Source organism: Anarrhichthys ocellatus, unplaced genomic scaffold, assembly GCF_004355925.1.
Source record: "Anarrhichthys ocellatus isolate YVR2014 unplaced genomic scaffold, GSC_Weel_1.0 scaffold11, whole genome shotgun sequence".
Taxonomy (NCBI): Eukaryota; Metazoa; Chordata; class Actinopteri; order Perciformes; family Anarhichadidae; genus Anarrhichthys; species Anarrhichthys ocellatus.
Genome location: NW_022280041.1, coordinates 8,103,128 through 8,118,691, shown reverse-complemented (window position 1 = coordinate 8,118,691; position 15,564 = coordinate 8,103,128). Strand labels below are relative to the sequence as shown.

Below are 15,564 nucleotides of genomic sequence, written 5' to 3'. Positions count from 1 at the left end.
CAGAGTGATGGGACTACCTGAACGAGTTTCATTAATGTCAGCGATGCAGTGTTTTTTTATCTGTTCACTGGTTATGCTCAGCGTCCACAAAAACATTCATGCCATTTAAATGGCTTTACGGAAAAAAAAAATGCTTTCAAAGTCCTTGTACAGAGAATGTCATTTAAAATGTGAGTGCTTTCAATGCCCGAAAGGTGATTCTGCATATTAGCATGCAACTATCGCTCAGTTATTTCTGCTGCATTTACTGTTTAGATATGTGTAGCAGGCATAAAAAAGCAAAAATCTGAGTAGAACTCACAGAAGCATTTACAAGAAAATATGATGGCACCATGCTGCATTATTGGAGCTCAGTGTCAAACTAGGTCTACACGTTCAACGGGAGAAAAACTTTTAAAAAATGATTATTTTGGAGACATTATTTATACGACTGAAAAATTCTGTCCTTGACGGGGACCGGCGTGTGGCATTCTGCACTGTGAGCCTTCTGCAAATCCAATTTCCCTCTTTTAAGTTCACAACACTGGTTGATGTTGAAGGAAAGCATATTTAATTCATGATTCGCTTTAACCAAAAGTAAGTAAGCCGCAGCAAGTTTCCCACAAATTCAGGGTGAGGTGTTTTTGCAGTTTCCTCATCTACAAAGGCGAAGGGGGAATGCTCTCGCCCAAACTTGGCTGCAACTGACAGAGAGAACAAATAGGAAAAGGACACGGTGATATTTACCGATGCATGAAGAATGAATGGGATACTTTATTAAGATCTCTTGTTTGTCTACCCGTAACACATGGAAAGGAAAAGTGTGGCATGACTGTTTAGGATGAAAACGTTTATGTAGCAGTGAAAGCAACACTCTCAGACTGTTCCAGCAGGTGGCCATCGCTGGAAAGTGTAGAAAGTTCCCTCCCATATTTTCCCAATATGAATAATAGGCGCTTTTTACTGATGAACTTGCCTTCTCAAAAGGAGGAATTGATGCTCAACGTGAGCCGGTTGAGCAATTTAACCATATACAGTGGTGCATCAGTGTCAAGCAAGAAGAAAAGCGCCTCTTTCTTTGCAAAAAAGCCTGACTTTTCTTTTACAAAGTGAGTTAGAAAGCCCCATTGCATCCTATCTTTAACCTTTACGTTATGTTAGAACAAAACAACTTTCACCCACCGTGGTGTAAGCAATCACACGTTCAATGAAATGCCTGTCAAGTGAGTCCAGTAACCTTTCCATTCGCTGGTGACTGGTTAGCAAAAGCAGGAGTTTGACAAGCGGTGGAGGAAATTGACTAGGGGTGCCAGTGTGGGAACAGAAAGTGAAACTCAAAGTGAGCTTTGAGGGTGGATTATTTAACATTATGTCACAGACTATTTCATTTTACATGGATTATATTTCATCAAATAATGTTTTTGGTCTAACTGAGGCCATCAAATTTAAGAATGCATACCTTTTGAGGTGGCTATATGTGCTCTGCAGCATATTGCACATTTTTATCACACAATTTCTTTGATTTCCCGTAATTGCTCGTTGAAACCTTTGAGCCATTCGACACAGTGGGACAGGTTTATTAAAAGCTAAGTGGTCTACTGTAACTCAACGATCCATTAAACATCGCTACAGAAGTGCAGCCCGGCGAGCCTCAAACATACGGCTCCTTAAATGCTCCAGCTGTTGGAATAATTTAGACTTTCCCCCTGGTCATGAAGAAGAACAGTTCAAGGACATAGGACTTGTAAAGAAAAAAATAATCCTTTTTTTTTAGGGTTAAAGCAGCTGGGTACCTTTTTTTTAATAAGAACCTAAAGACCCTAAATGATTTGCAGGGCCCTGAAGTGCATTGGCACACAGTCCTTTGAGCAGCAGTAATTGGGGGAAAAGACGAGTGTCACCTCACAAGAACGTGGGAGCATTTTTTAACAAGCGTGCAACCTCATGTAGTAGTGAAATTAGAGTGACTTACGAACGTAAAATGTGATCACCAGGCCTGGTGGTCATTGTTCCGACTGCATGGAAAATAGATTGGAATCTTTTGTCACGGTGCTGTTGTTGTAAACCATGCTTTAGGTAGAAGTGGGATGTACTGAAGTAGAATGTCTGTGTGTTCTGCATAGTCAGTGAACGCATCATGGAAGAGACGCATCTTTATCGAATGTTCCTTCACCAAAGAACTAAATCTCTGCAAGAGCCTGATTTCCCATCTGAGTTATTTGGATGTGTGGTTTCAGTGGAACATTGATGATCTGAGTCTGTTTGATCGCTGATTGAAAACACACTAAGTGCTTTTTTTCTTCTTCTTTCTCTTTCAGGACCTCCTGTAAGTATGCCTGCCTCACATCTTCCCCAACTGTGTGAAGGTAAAAACAGTCAAACACAACTGCAGGATGCAGTTCAGCGTATGCTTCTTCACTGTTTTTGAAGTCGGGAACAATTTACATGAAAGGGAAATATTTGCATAAAACCATAATGTGGTACATTTTGGGCTTGCCATAACCATTAGGTTGCCAGGTAACCAGTGGAGACAAATTGTGATTTTTGTACAGCTTAAACAAACGAGATGTAACATTTTCATTAGTGAGCTTTAGACTTTGTACTTGGTGGATGTTAAAAAAGTATAAAATTATGTTTTTATAATTGATGTAAAAGACATCTGATTATGACAAATGTGCTGAGAAATCTCCGTTGTACCACACAGTAAGCCTCTATTATTAAATTAATCTCTTTATCCCTGCCTTCACCTAATGGGGACCCTCGTCCCTGTCATTTGGGCAGTCTGGTTTGTAATATTCTCGCTACCATCCACCATCCCTGCCAGATCCCTGCACCCGAACAGATTATCTCACCTCATTACACTGCTGGGGTGATCACAGATCCACTCCCCTTAACAGATGGAAAACTTCAGAGTTCCCCCCAAAGATGAAGACAAACCCATACTTACATAAGCACAGAGGATTGTGACAGTTCGCTGTATAACCGGGTCAAGCGGGCACTGTATGCGTGTGCGCCGTTAACATTATTTATAGTCCAGAGGCATGTGTGATTGAATAGGTATAATAGCGTGTGCCGACTGAGCTGTAAAAGTTGTAAGTTGATCCTCAGAGCCTTCTAAGACACCCGCTCCTGGGGTTCTGGGACATAAGTAAGTGCAGGTGGTCTCCCTTCTCCGACTCTCTCGCTCAGGCCGTACATCTGACATATACAATCATACTGTGAGATGTCTCAAGAGCCTGCAAAGTATTCTCTCTGAAAAGTTGGATTTGCCTGTAAATGTATGGGCTGACTGTTTTGTTTGGTACCAGGAGGATTGTTCCTTTGGGTGAGACATAGTAAATCCAGTGCACAAACAGTAGATACCTGACAATGCTCCAGTTGTGGCCAGCAAATCACACTCTGATGAAGTCATTATCGGAGGCAGAAGGAGCTGTAAATGTTTGGTAGGGCTCCTTTTTTTTTTACTGGAGGAAAAGCAACCATGTTTCAGCAGAACCTCTACTGCACTGAGCAAAAAGGTTATAATGTGCAGTACAGACCAAAAAAAACCTGAAGGCTGACTGCATTTCTAAAAACAGTCTTAAAAAATGGTCACCAAATCTGTTTCCGAAAAAAAAAAAAAAAAAAAACTTTCTTCAGAAAGAGACGGTAGCAAGTGACCTCATGCGGTCCCTCATTTGGTTTGCCCACCCAGGGGATGGCAGAGGACACGTCTCTATGAATATTCAACAGCTCCCTCTATAACTCTGGTGACACTGTGTAAATTGTACACTGCTGAGGTCATTACAGATCTCTGTGGCTTAATCGTTACTCGGCCGCCGATGAATGGACGGGGACCTGCAGTTGCAGTGACAGAAGGAGAAATTTGATCTCCTCAATCAAAGCCGATCAGGACAGATCTTCATTCGTGGCTCGTGAGCAGCGTTAAGGCATGGAAAAGTAATTTGCTTTCATGTAATTTCCTTTTCCTCCACGGATTGGGCTTTTGTGTCAATTTCGCATCGGGGTCAGTTGTCAAGTGATGTTTAGTTGGATATCTCCTCTTGTCTTTCAGACACATTGGAAAGCTATTACTGGAGACATGTTACAGATATGGGTCGAGGGGATTTTCAACTTTTGCAGCATTTACAAGAAGAGTGTTTTGCCTCCTCTTCCTACTGAAACCAGAAGAATGTTTACATAAAAGTTAAAGTCTGTGACATGACAGCTGAGGCAAGAATTATCATGTCTTTGCTTCTCATTTTAAAAAAAAATCCTCTTTTCTCATATTTCTGCGGCTCTTCAAGACCGGCCCGTGTCAAAACATCAACCCCAGCGCACCAACCGCTGTGTGTGTGTGTGCGCACACCATTTAGTGCCAATCAAGCATAAAACACCATCCCTGGGGCTGCACAAGAGTACACACCAACATCACCCGCTGACTGTACTTTTTTTTTGGCACAGACTGTATGCCATACCAAACTAAAATTATACAGTAAGAGGAAGAAACTTGTATGCTTTGAAATCGGCTTCGATGGAAGGGGAAATATTTGAAAACGATACAATGTTGGAATAGCGAACCCACTTTAGCATGCCTCTGCACCACACTGGACTCTCAAGCCAGGCCAGTTACAAGTCAGTCATGTTAGCCATGAGGTAAGTAAAGCTGGGTGCATCTGTATCTGTATATGACAAGTAGTTTCCACCTCCCTGCTTCACAAGCCGAGATTCCAGAGACGCAGGTTGAGTATGAACTGTCACAGCGTATGAATTATGCAGTTGTGCTACAGGGATTACAGGCAATGTGGGGGTGAAGCAGAGGAGCCCAGACGCCGTCCACGTTTCATCCTTCATCTGCTATGCGTCGCAGCTCCACACCTGTTAATAAAACATATTCCAGCTGGACTTTGATCACTTTTTTCTCTACAGAAGTGGAGAAGGCGTCAGTTTTCGAAATCGAAAGTGAGACTCTAGTTGGAGTTATGGGAGGCTCTGCATGCTCTGATGTTGTGATCATTTAGACTTATTACTCTGCCCATTAACAGTTTCACATCAGAGCACGGACGCAGAATGGAGACACACAGAGGCTTTGGCATGTGAGAGGCTCGCCAAGAGCTGCGAGTGGATCTATCTGACGTGGTTGTTCATTTGGGCTCATAGAGGCAGTGGTGCCTGAGGAGGCCTACCGGCACTGGACGTGACAACCTTAAGAGTTTGACCGTTTTATGTCAGTTCTCTGCTCATGCTGTGCCCATCAGCAGCACTGGTCTGTCAGCAAGTGACAGGAGGCAACACTCAGGCCAACCGAGAGCTTGACACACAGTGATTTGAAGCCGTTAAGTAGTGCACGTTGGCTGGCTGAGCAGGCTGAATACTCACAGGGGAAACTGTCGTTATCTTGGCGTGGTAAGAGAATTAGCACAGTATGACTGCGATGCTTGCAGTTTCAAGCTGGGGAACAGTTGACGTGTGCTGATGATGTATGCATGTATGCATGCAGGTGAGTTCTCCGTCTAATCTCTCTTCAAGTCTTCTGCTTTTCACCAGTATTCTACAAATACCAACCTTTCCAAGAGCACTAATGGCACATCCATGCCTGCCCTTAGTCCCCCCCCCCCCCCCCCTCTTCTTTTAGCATTTCAAATGATGAAAAGCTACACCAATAGTGATCCATGTTTGTCCTCGCCGTCGTTCGCATTCTCTTTTTTTTTTACCTTCCTCTGAATGCAGAGTTTCTTTATCTGTAACATCCCTTCCAGAAGCTTTTCTTTCAAACTGCTTAAGGTTTTCTGCCATAGGAAGCCTACTGCTAGCTGCCTTTAGATCTGACTGGTTGACATAAAAGGCATCAGGGGTGTAGCAGGGCGGGAAAGTCGCCACAGAGAGCAGACACTAGAACTCCGACATACTACAAAATACAGGGAGCTTTCCCTGGTGATGGGCTTAATCAGCATTGTGTGAACTCATTTGGCAAAGGCTTTAAAGTAACTGGTGTTCATCTATATATGTATTGCCATTTATATGTGAAAGTGCTGCACTCCAGCTTTACGAAAAGGCTTTTTGATTGAGAGGAATTTTCCATCAAATGTTGAAAAATGTGGAGCTGCCACTATGTGGTTCTAATTGAATCAACAGAAGAAGCAAAAATAAATCTATTTTCAACTGGGACATTGTCCCTTATTCAACATTTCATATCCAGGAGAAGAATTTTGTGGGTCAGAAGTTTGCTTGTGCAGACATAAAAACAAATTGGCTTCGGTTTTAGGCTTTTTATGGATAGAATTTGGTTAAAGCTGTTTAAATTTTTCCCCTCCTCAGGAATAACGAGACCTTCCCTTATTGAGATTGTGAATTAGTATCTCCTCCATGTTTGATTTGCACCCTGACACTGTTCTCACACAGCAGACGCCTTCAACCAGTCACACCATCAGTTTCAGTTGCTTCAGTTCACAGCGTCCCTGCTCCCACAGGAACATCAGACACATAACAACTAACACACGCACGCACACACACAATCACAAACGCATACGCACACATTAAAGTCATTTTATGCCGGCTAATTGTGATACACTGTGAATATGGGAACCAGATGCCATTCCCAAGTCAGTTTTCCAGTGTGGTTTTCCTATCCCTGCCTAACCTCTGCGTCCAGATTCCCCCCGACGAGCACGAGTAACTTGTGGTCGTCCTCTTCTGCCCATTCTGTTCTGATTACTCGCATCCCTGTGTTAGATAGAAGAAAAATAGGGCCTATGCAGAGCTAACAAATGGTGTACATAGTGTACATATAGATATTTGTTTTTACTGGATGTGTTTTACTCAGTTCCAGATTTGTGCATGTTTAAAATTGAGTAGATTTCACTTCCAATGATGCCCACAGTAGGTTTTAAGCTGCAAACAGCTAAATGTGCATTTTGCAGTTAACGTACCACTATTTGCATTGGTGCAATTGATAAAATCTGTATATCCAAATGGGATATTTCAACTTTGCTGGGTAGAGAGAGGTTATGGGAAATGTTGAGAGAATGAAGGCTACATTACTTTCTTTCCATTGAATCACTCTGCAAAACACCTCATTGCTGGTAGATTGTAATCTTTGAAAGAAGAGTTCAGCATTTTTGGCAAGAAAATTTAAATTCGATTGCACTCACAAACAGAATTGTTTTTTATTTAAAACAGCCAGGTTGAACTCAACCCAGATTGTTGTGAAATCCAGAACTCTCAGTTTCAATGTTTGGCAAACACGATGCATCACTTAACTGTGTGAAGTGCGTAAGTCGGGGGTTTAGTCTTTTCAAACCCTTTACTATGGCCCTGCTCCCACTTTTGTGGTGAGCAGCACTCCTCACCTGTCCCCCTCATTCCCTGTCAACACTTGGTGCCTGGCGATTTGCTTTGCTTAACTTCCTGTGTACACACATGTTTATTAATATTGTGTAGCTGTGTGAGAAAACCGCCTGCCGTAAAGAAAAGGTTGTAAAAGCGGTAGTTGTTGGCCTGTGCTCTCGGAGATGCCAGTGCTCCAGGGTGAGATGATTGGATCCGTGTGGCCGGCAGTTCGGGCTACAGCAACCGCTGCCAGCCCCGTTGGCCCAGGTTCTGCAGCGAGGATATGAGCTCTGCTTGATTGATCAGTTTTCTGGACCTCGATACATTTAACAGGTCACTGTGATGAAAAACGAATACACCCGAGTCCAGACGGAGGTTACATGCAGATCCCCTGTTCCTGACTTTTTGCATCTAGTTGGATTAGGTAGATTGCGGCAACAAGATTGTACCAGCAACTTGCAGCCAAACCCACGAGAATTACTTCGCTCATGTCAACAACAGCTAGAGCTGTGGATGCGAGCCAGCCTTTCGACCTTGCACTGCACAATGAGCCTCGCACTGTCAAGCTTTCATTCATCATGTTTTAGTCAATTACGGAAGAGTAGGAATGTGAATAATGGATATCCAGTGTCTTCCCTTCTATGTGAGTTATTATGAAATTAGGCTGACCGAAGTTTTACCTCGTGAGTTAGTGGACTTTGCCTGGAAATGTATTTTGTGATAGATGAGAAATTTCACTTTGTTGGTAACAGGCCTTTTATTTGATTTGATTGTAATCACCTTATCTTATTATTTTTTTGGCATTTTCTATGTCAAAGTCAACTCCTTACAGCTGAATACCATCACCAAGACTATAACATCTGCATAAGTTGAGCAAGAAATTGAATTCCTTTCCTTGAAAATATTTTATATTGGTAAGAAAAAAAAAATGTTTTGCACTCGGTAAACATTGCTCCGGGCACATTGTCACGCTTCTTTGCAGATTACAACAACCAAATGTTGCATCAGCAGAATAGCGTGAAACGGGCGTGAGGAAATTGTATGGCATTGCCTGTGTACTCGCGTGCATTTGCCTCCTTGTGCATGTATGACACAAACAAAACTTCACTATGTGGGGCTGGTCAAATACTATAAATCATAAATATAATACCTTAATAATAAATAATATACCTTAATACCAGTAAGGTTCATCAGTAGTGCTAGGTTTAATTTCATACTTAGGTCATGGGATGAGATACCTCATCTAAGTGGTCTGAGAGTGTACTAATACATAAGAAATGTAAATGCAGAGGCATCTTGGATGCACATAGATCATTTGTTTGACATATAATATGAAACTAAGAGAAACTGCATCATCATGAAATAAGGATGAAATCTAGATCAATTCTAATACTTCTTCTCCAGTCGAGGACCGACCAACACAGAACACATGGATATCTAGTTGTGCAATATTTTCACATCTCGATATTCCGCATTGCAGGAGCCACATATGAAAAGTACCTCGGTGCCAGGATCATTTTATTGAACATCATTTGCCGTTTATATGAAGTGAAGTAACTTGCATTGTCAGATTTGAATGGCAATGTTCATGTCGCTTGCGGGTTTGGCCCCAGCTCCCTTAGCGTTTTTAAATTTCTCTGCAGACCTTTCCATATTTCTCCCCTACTCTGTTTTAAAGGTGGCAGGGGGTTCTTACTCTTCTTTTTCATACCAACAGCTCATTTGGATCATTGGAGCCAGTGGTCATGGTTTGGCTTAGACTGGGAGGGCTAGTCGTGTATATGGATAGAAAAAAAGCTGAATCCTGATCCAGTGGTCCACCAAAAAACTTGACAGTATCATGCACACAGGATGCTCTGTTACAAATCATCTCATGATGGAAGTTTGACATAAGTTTGGTCAGCGTTAAGCTGCAGAAGATTCGGGACTTTAGATCGACGTGATATGTGTCATTTCCAATAAGTGCTTTGGGGGTGTTTACATTCTGTTTATCACCACACATATGACAGACAAATATTATTTTTCAGCACCCTTACACGGACAAATCTTTGAAAGAGGCTTTCTGTGAAATAATTGTTCCAGCCCCCGACAGTAACAGTGAAATAACGTCTGTACACCAAAGCCAAGATACACATGTTTAAAACATATATATTCTTAGCTTCTATTTGGAAACATGTTAAAAGGAATAAAACATTTTTTCCATTTTTGGAAAATGTCTTGTATGTTTTTATTGCTGAGCTTTTCATGAGAAGATCTATGTAAAACATAAAGCTACAGCAAGCAGGCAGTTAGCTTAGCCTAGCATAATGACTGGAAACAGAGCGAGAGAGCGAGCCTGGCTCTGTCCAAAAGTCCAGCAAGGACCTCTAAAGCTCACCAATCAACACATTGTATATTATTGGTTTAATCTGTACAAGAGCAAAGTGTAAAAACTGGCCCTGGCGAGTCATGCTAACTGGTTCACCCTTTTCTCATCATTATGCTAAGCTAAGGTGCTCGACAGCCAGCTGTTGAACATTAATTGTATATTTCAAAATGGCTAGCTATTGGTTTAACAACCATCATAAATTAATTTACCGTTTTTATAGATATGCATGTGGCCATTCAAGAATCGAGTGTGATCTGAATGTAAAGGTGTCAAAGGCACTGTAGGGTTAACCATCTTTAACAAAGTAACGCACAGTGAGCAAGTTTGATCAAACAGAAGCAGCCTGATGAGCCACGGAGCACCTGCTGGAGGGCTGCTTTTGAAAAAGAGCCAGAGCAGAAGCAGTAAAAAAGATATAAAAAGCATACACAGGTGCTGATTAGAAACCTTCCTTAAGGGCGACTGAACCCACAAAGCTGCAGAGACTGCTTGACAAGTAGACACCCGCTGCACATGTACTGTAGTACAGTTCGCTCCTTTTGAAATGGTCCTTGCAGGAGAGCTGTTTAATAGTCTCTATAAAAGACTCTCGCTGTACTGGCTAAAACATTTTGGAAAAGCTCCAGTGGGTGCTGTCTGTCCATGTGATGTGCAAATGATGGGCCGTTTAATGAGCAGGTGCAGATTGTGTAGCGGAATCCTTTGCACACGTGCTTTACGACCAGATGGAAGCTAAATGGACATGTTTTTTTTGTGCAAGATATGGTTAGGTGTGTTAAAAGCAGCATTCCACTTGCGAAGGTTACATCTACCACTAAGTGCAGCTGAGTGAAGTTTTAATTGAATCGATAGAATTTAGCAACCATTACGCGTAATCAAAATGTTCAGTTTCAAAAAGAGAACATTTCTAATAGTCATATGAAGACTCAAATGTCTGATAGCGTTACTTAGCTCCCTGGTTACTTTGAGGTATGCGGGAAGATTCATTTGATAATAGAAATTACAATTTGATTGCGGTTACAACTTTCAAAACACTGTTACAAAGTGTTTTACATTAAAAACAAACTCATTTAAAACACAATGAGGATAAAATAAACTAAAAGTACAAAGTAAACACAAAAAACTGAGAAAAATGAACTAAGATATCGTAAAAGACTAATTCTAACACAGCAAAGCAATTCTAAAAGAGTGGGTTTTCGAAAGTGATATAGAAGATGAAACAGAGTTAGCAGCCCTGATCTCCTCATGGAGGCCATTCCACAGAAGCCCAGACTGCAAAGGGTCTATCCCATTTATGTATGAGTCTGGACCTTCGTAAAAAGGGCTTTGTATGTAATCAATAATATCTGAAAATCAATTCATAAAGCGACAGGTTGCCAATGTAAGCGAGCCAGGATGGGTCAGATGTGATCATGTTTCATGGTCCAAGTCAAAATCATTAGCAAGCGAAGTTAAAACAGTTGGCTAATTAATGGATTAACAGAAGAGTCAGCTAAAAGTAATTGACAAACAGTTGAAGTACTTGAACATCAAACAGGTTGCTGGCTTAGTTAATCAAGCCGGAAATACCAGTGGTCTCATTTATCCCTCACAAAAAAAACCAACACATGTTTTTGTTGCCCTGTTATGGAGGTTCAACATGTATTTGATCAAGTTTCACTACGTTGCTGTACTACGAATCTGGATTTTTTGAAATGATAAATCATATAAAGCAGAGTTTTAATTTCTTTCCACAAACTAACCCAGTCATTTAGCCCGGTAGTCTTGTGTGCCAACTATGTGTATTTTTCAGTGCCAGATGCAATACGTTAAGCAGGCTTGTGCAAAAAGCTGCAGTGGGTATATTTATGTATTTCTTTGTCACAGACGTACATATGTTTGCAGTAACAGCTTGTCAATAGCCTATTGTCCAAAGGCAATTTTCCTCCACAAGAAAAAGCCTGCACTGATTTTTTTTTTTAGCTGCCTTCCATTTTTTAGGAACATGCTGGAAACGTATTTAGCCTCTCTGGACTGCATCTACATCATTGTAAAAGTCACATTTCCTTCCAATTTGTCGCCCGTTATTCCCCCCTTGGGACCCGCAATCGGAAACATTGTTTTCATAATGGCGCATTTTATTTACAAGTGTGCTGTGGCTCTTTGTATGGCCAGACAAGTAAGCAGCAGGACCACCTCCTTAGATGTGTTTGTATTAAAGCTGCAATTCCCATCAGCTTTTGTCTGGGATTGTTGAAGTGAATGCCTCATATTTGAATAAATGGGACGATGCGCTACACAAGCTTGCTATACAGGTTCTTATTGCATGACCAAAAGCTAATTGGGCCTAGAATGGATCCAGTTGGGAACACATGCACAACTATAGATCGACATAAAGCTATACGGATAGTTAACTGTGCATTAAAAAAATCATGTCCAAAGGCACTGGGTAGGCTCCTCTCCTCTTCCCCCAGAGCAGTGTGGGAAATTGGCAGAGGAAAACTGTTTTTACTACCTTTGGAGCATTTCAGTTTTCGACTGTGCTATTGTGTGCCAGTGCAGTGGAAGCCTGTCTGTGTATGCAAAACCTGCTGTTCTGGGTCACTGGAGGTTGTTCCTGTGAGTCTTTGGACCAAACATATGTCTTCTACTAATGGCATCAATCTATGGATTAGTGTCAGACCTTCCTCTGTGAGTCTGATATCTTTGGAAGTAAACCACGTTTGACCGGTATTAGCCTGGAAAAGTAACCACTGCAGAGCTATTACCACAGTTGTGTTGGTGACAGCTGAACAACTTGTTCTTTCTACCTGAGGACATACGTGATATTTTTTTGGCAGTTACAAAAGAGACGCACAATTGCCCAAAATCTTGGAAGTGATTGTGGAAGATTCAGTTCTACTCTCAAATATTAACTTTTTCTACCAGAATAAAGGTACTTTCCTTTTTGAAAAATATATCTGACAGATAGCCTTTCATGTGAAATACAGACTAGCATCAGAGTACATGGCACGGCGGTCGGTTAGTCACTCTGCTGTGCTGACACTGATCTAATACTGATTTTTTCCAATTCTAGCTTATTCCAAAAGTTCGACATCAGGGGAAGAAAGAGAGCCCTGCATACTGGGCTTCATCCTTCCACATAAATGTTACAAATAGTGTTTTGAGCACAAGCTCATTAGTCTCCAGCGTATGGATGCACACCTCATTGTCAAATCCTCCACTTCAGTGATGATCTTTTAGAGAGCCCACCCAGGAGCCCCTGCTAGCTGATTGACAAAAGTTGGATGCAAAAACTGCTGTGTGTTCAGGGCACATTTGTATAATGTGCTTGCCAATACTTGGTTGCAGATTGCTGGATTTGATCCTATAAGTAAACATGGACTTGATTTGGGCCTGTTTTTGGTTTTAATTGTATGTTTGTACAAGCATAAGGTACCGGTTCCCACTCTGTGACAGGGCATTTTAATCAAATGCTGAAAGAGATGTCAAAAAGTGCACCATGTTAGTTTCATCAAAACTCAATCAATTAAGTTAATCTTTTGATTTTCGCCTTCTCCCTCTTAGGTTTATGATGTTCAAACTATGTTAAGTAGCTCTGTTTGTTTGTTGGAAAACATGATTGGTCACCCTGGTTTTACAGATGCTTTAGAATCTGACTCGGAACCATTTATTGCCACGGCATGTTGCACATACAAGGAATTTGACATGACAGGTGGTGCATAACATTAAACAATCAACAACAATCAACACAGTGCAAAAAGGAGAAACATATTAAAATGTACAGTAAAATATCAAATAAAGTGCACAAACGAACAGATAACAGGACTATAAACAAGTGAGATGTACAGTAAGTGTAATGTAACAGTCAAAGATCATAATTTGTCCTTTTCTTGGTCTTTATGTGATGTAAACAAGTTTAATCATTGTTCTTCTTTTCGTAGGGCCCTCCAGGTACCAAGGGTGAAAAGGTGAGTAATTCTATGTTCAGTTTGATGCATTAACTGGTATACTGTTGATCTACTCCGTTATTCTGTTCCACTGCGTAAAGCTCCAGTATAGTTCCAGATTTTGGGTAATCAGCTTGTACTCTTTCTTCCTGAGAGTTTGAACAAAAATTTATATTTGTAGGCTAAGCTAAAGGCTGCAGCCGGCTAGCTTAGCACAAAGACTGGAAGCAGGGGAAACAGCTAGCCTGGTTTTATCTGAAGGTAACAAAGTCTGTCCAGCTGTTTTCCTCTGTTTCTGTAATAGCTATTAACCTGCTGCTGGCTCCAGATTCATATTCACTGTACAAACATGAAGGTGGTATCAATCTTCTCATGTAATCCTCAATAAGAAAGTGATTCCGTTGACATTTCAGTCTTTAATATCCAGTCCATGATGCTTTTTTTTCTGGATTAAGACTATAAAATGATTATTTGTTTTTGCTCTGCCATCAGTTGATTTGACCATAAAGAGTGTCATTTTGCATTTGGGGCAATAATTCCCATTCATATCATCCTACATTTTTAAATCCTCCTGTCGTTCACAAATCCACAGCCTAGAACATTAATGACTGAAAGCCAGAGTCCAAGTTGTTGGAGCCTTGCTGAGCATTCCTCCATAAAACAGCAGTGGAGCATGCAAAATAACCACACTGTCTGCAGGACTCTGGGACAGATGTGTGCCCGTGGCTTTGCTTTGAAAGAAACCCTGTCATCCCTTGATTCACACCAAAGTCGATACAAATCCCTTTATTCACTCATAATGGAAACAAGTGGCTAAAAGTACTTACAAAATGCTACTGAGTAAGAGCTGTTGTGTTTTACAGGCCATCAATGAATGGATTCAGTATTTATTACATTTTTTTGTATGAGGTGATCAACAACTTGGACTATAAGTCATTATAGGATTATTGAATTATTGTGCTAAATATACCAGACATGAAATGATATAGCGTGAGAGTGCTAACCACAGCTAAAGTCAAACACAGAGAAACGGTTTCACAGTTGTCATCTGCATCAAGTCCCACTCTTTCTTACCAGATGATTTCTAGTAATGTAGGGTGTGGGATGATGTTGATTATTGTCGCTGACCAACATAATAAATCCAGTGTGATCTCTTATTTGGTGCCCCTCAAAGCATCAAATGGAACCCATTAGCATGGCTTACAAAACCAGATTTAAATGATTTTCGAGCATCCGTTATGACAGTGGTAAATAACCCAGTCCTGCTGATTAGATGCATGTTCATGTCTCGAATGTGAACCACTGCAACTGCAGTTTAATGAAATTAAAAACAACTCGGTGCATTCCTCCCACCCAAGACGAACACAGCATGCATCAGTGTGGCCATTCACAACTACTTCCCCCATTAAATCCGGTTTTGGAACGACTGCCCAATGAAAAATTACAAATATTCCGAGACCTGTTTTATTTGGAATTGCTTATGGCATTGCATTTACGTTTGTTTGAGGAAAAATTGCCGTCCATGTGTGATAAGTTGTCCGGCTCATTTTTAGTGCTGTGGCTGACTTGTAACTCAGCCAACAGGAGGGCGGAGAGCAGATGAGATGGTTTAAGGTTGTTCAGTTATACGATTCGAGACGGATTACGGCTATAATTCAGCGTCCAACATTTGGTCTTCCTTCAGTTGTTTCAAACAAAAGTGTGCTTTTGGTTCGGTTTCACTCTAATGTGATAAACCCACAGTATTCACCATGCAGGTTGATCCGAAACCAAACTCCTTCAGGATCGTGCTCCGTCCACAGAGATCTAACACAAATGAAGGCAGAAAGCCAAAATTCTCTGGGGCATAAAATCTGGCCTGGCAATGCAGTTCGCCCACACTCAGCCCCTCCTCACCAAACCCACCAAACCTCACACCACTGCTGTCTTGCTTTCTCTCTCTCTCTCTCTCTCTCTCTCTCTCTCTCTCTCTCTCTCTCT

At 41.3% G+C, this 15,564-nt stretch overlaps 1 protein-coding gene across 7 annotated transcripts in view; it reads left to right on the top strand.

The window, feature by feature from the left end:
- Positions 1-15,564, top strand: part of col25a1 (collagen type XXV alpha 1 chain) — a 142,150-nt gene that overhangs the window by 82,756 nt on the left and 43,830 nt on the right. For all 7 annotated transcript variants that reach the window (XR_004212891.1, XR_004212890.1, XR_004212892.1 and 4 more), the window contains exons 4-5: positions 2,298-2,305; positions 13,579-13,605. Coding sequence is in view for 3 of the 7 variants with exons in the window: in XM_031850877.1 (XP_031706737.1) it covers positions 2,298-2,305; positions 13,579-13,605 (35 nt within the window). In the remaining 4 variants the exon portion in view is untranslated. The remainder of the gene's footprint in view (positions 1-2,297; positions 2,306-13,578; positions 13,606-15,564) is intronic.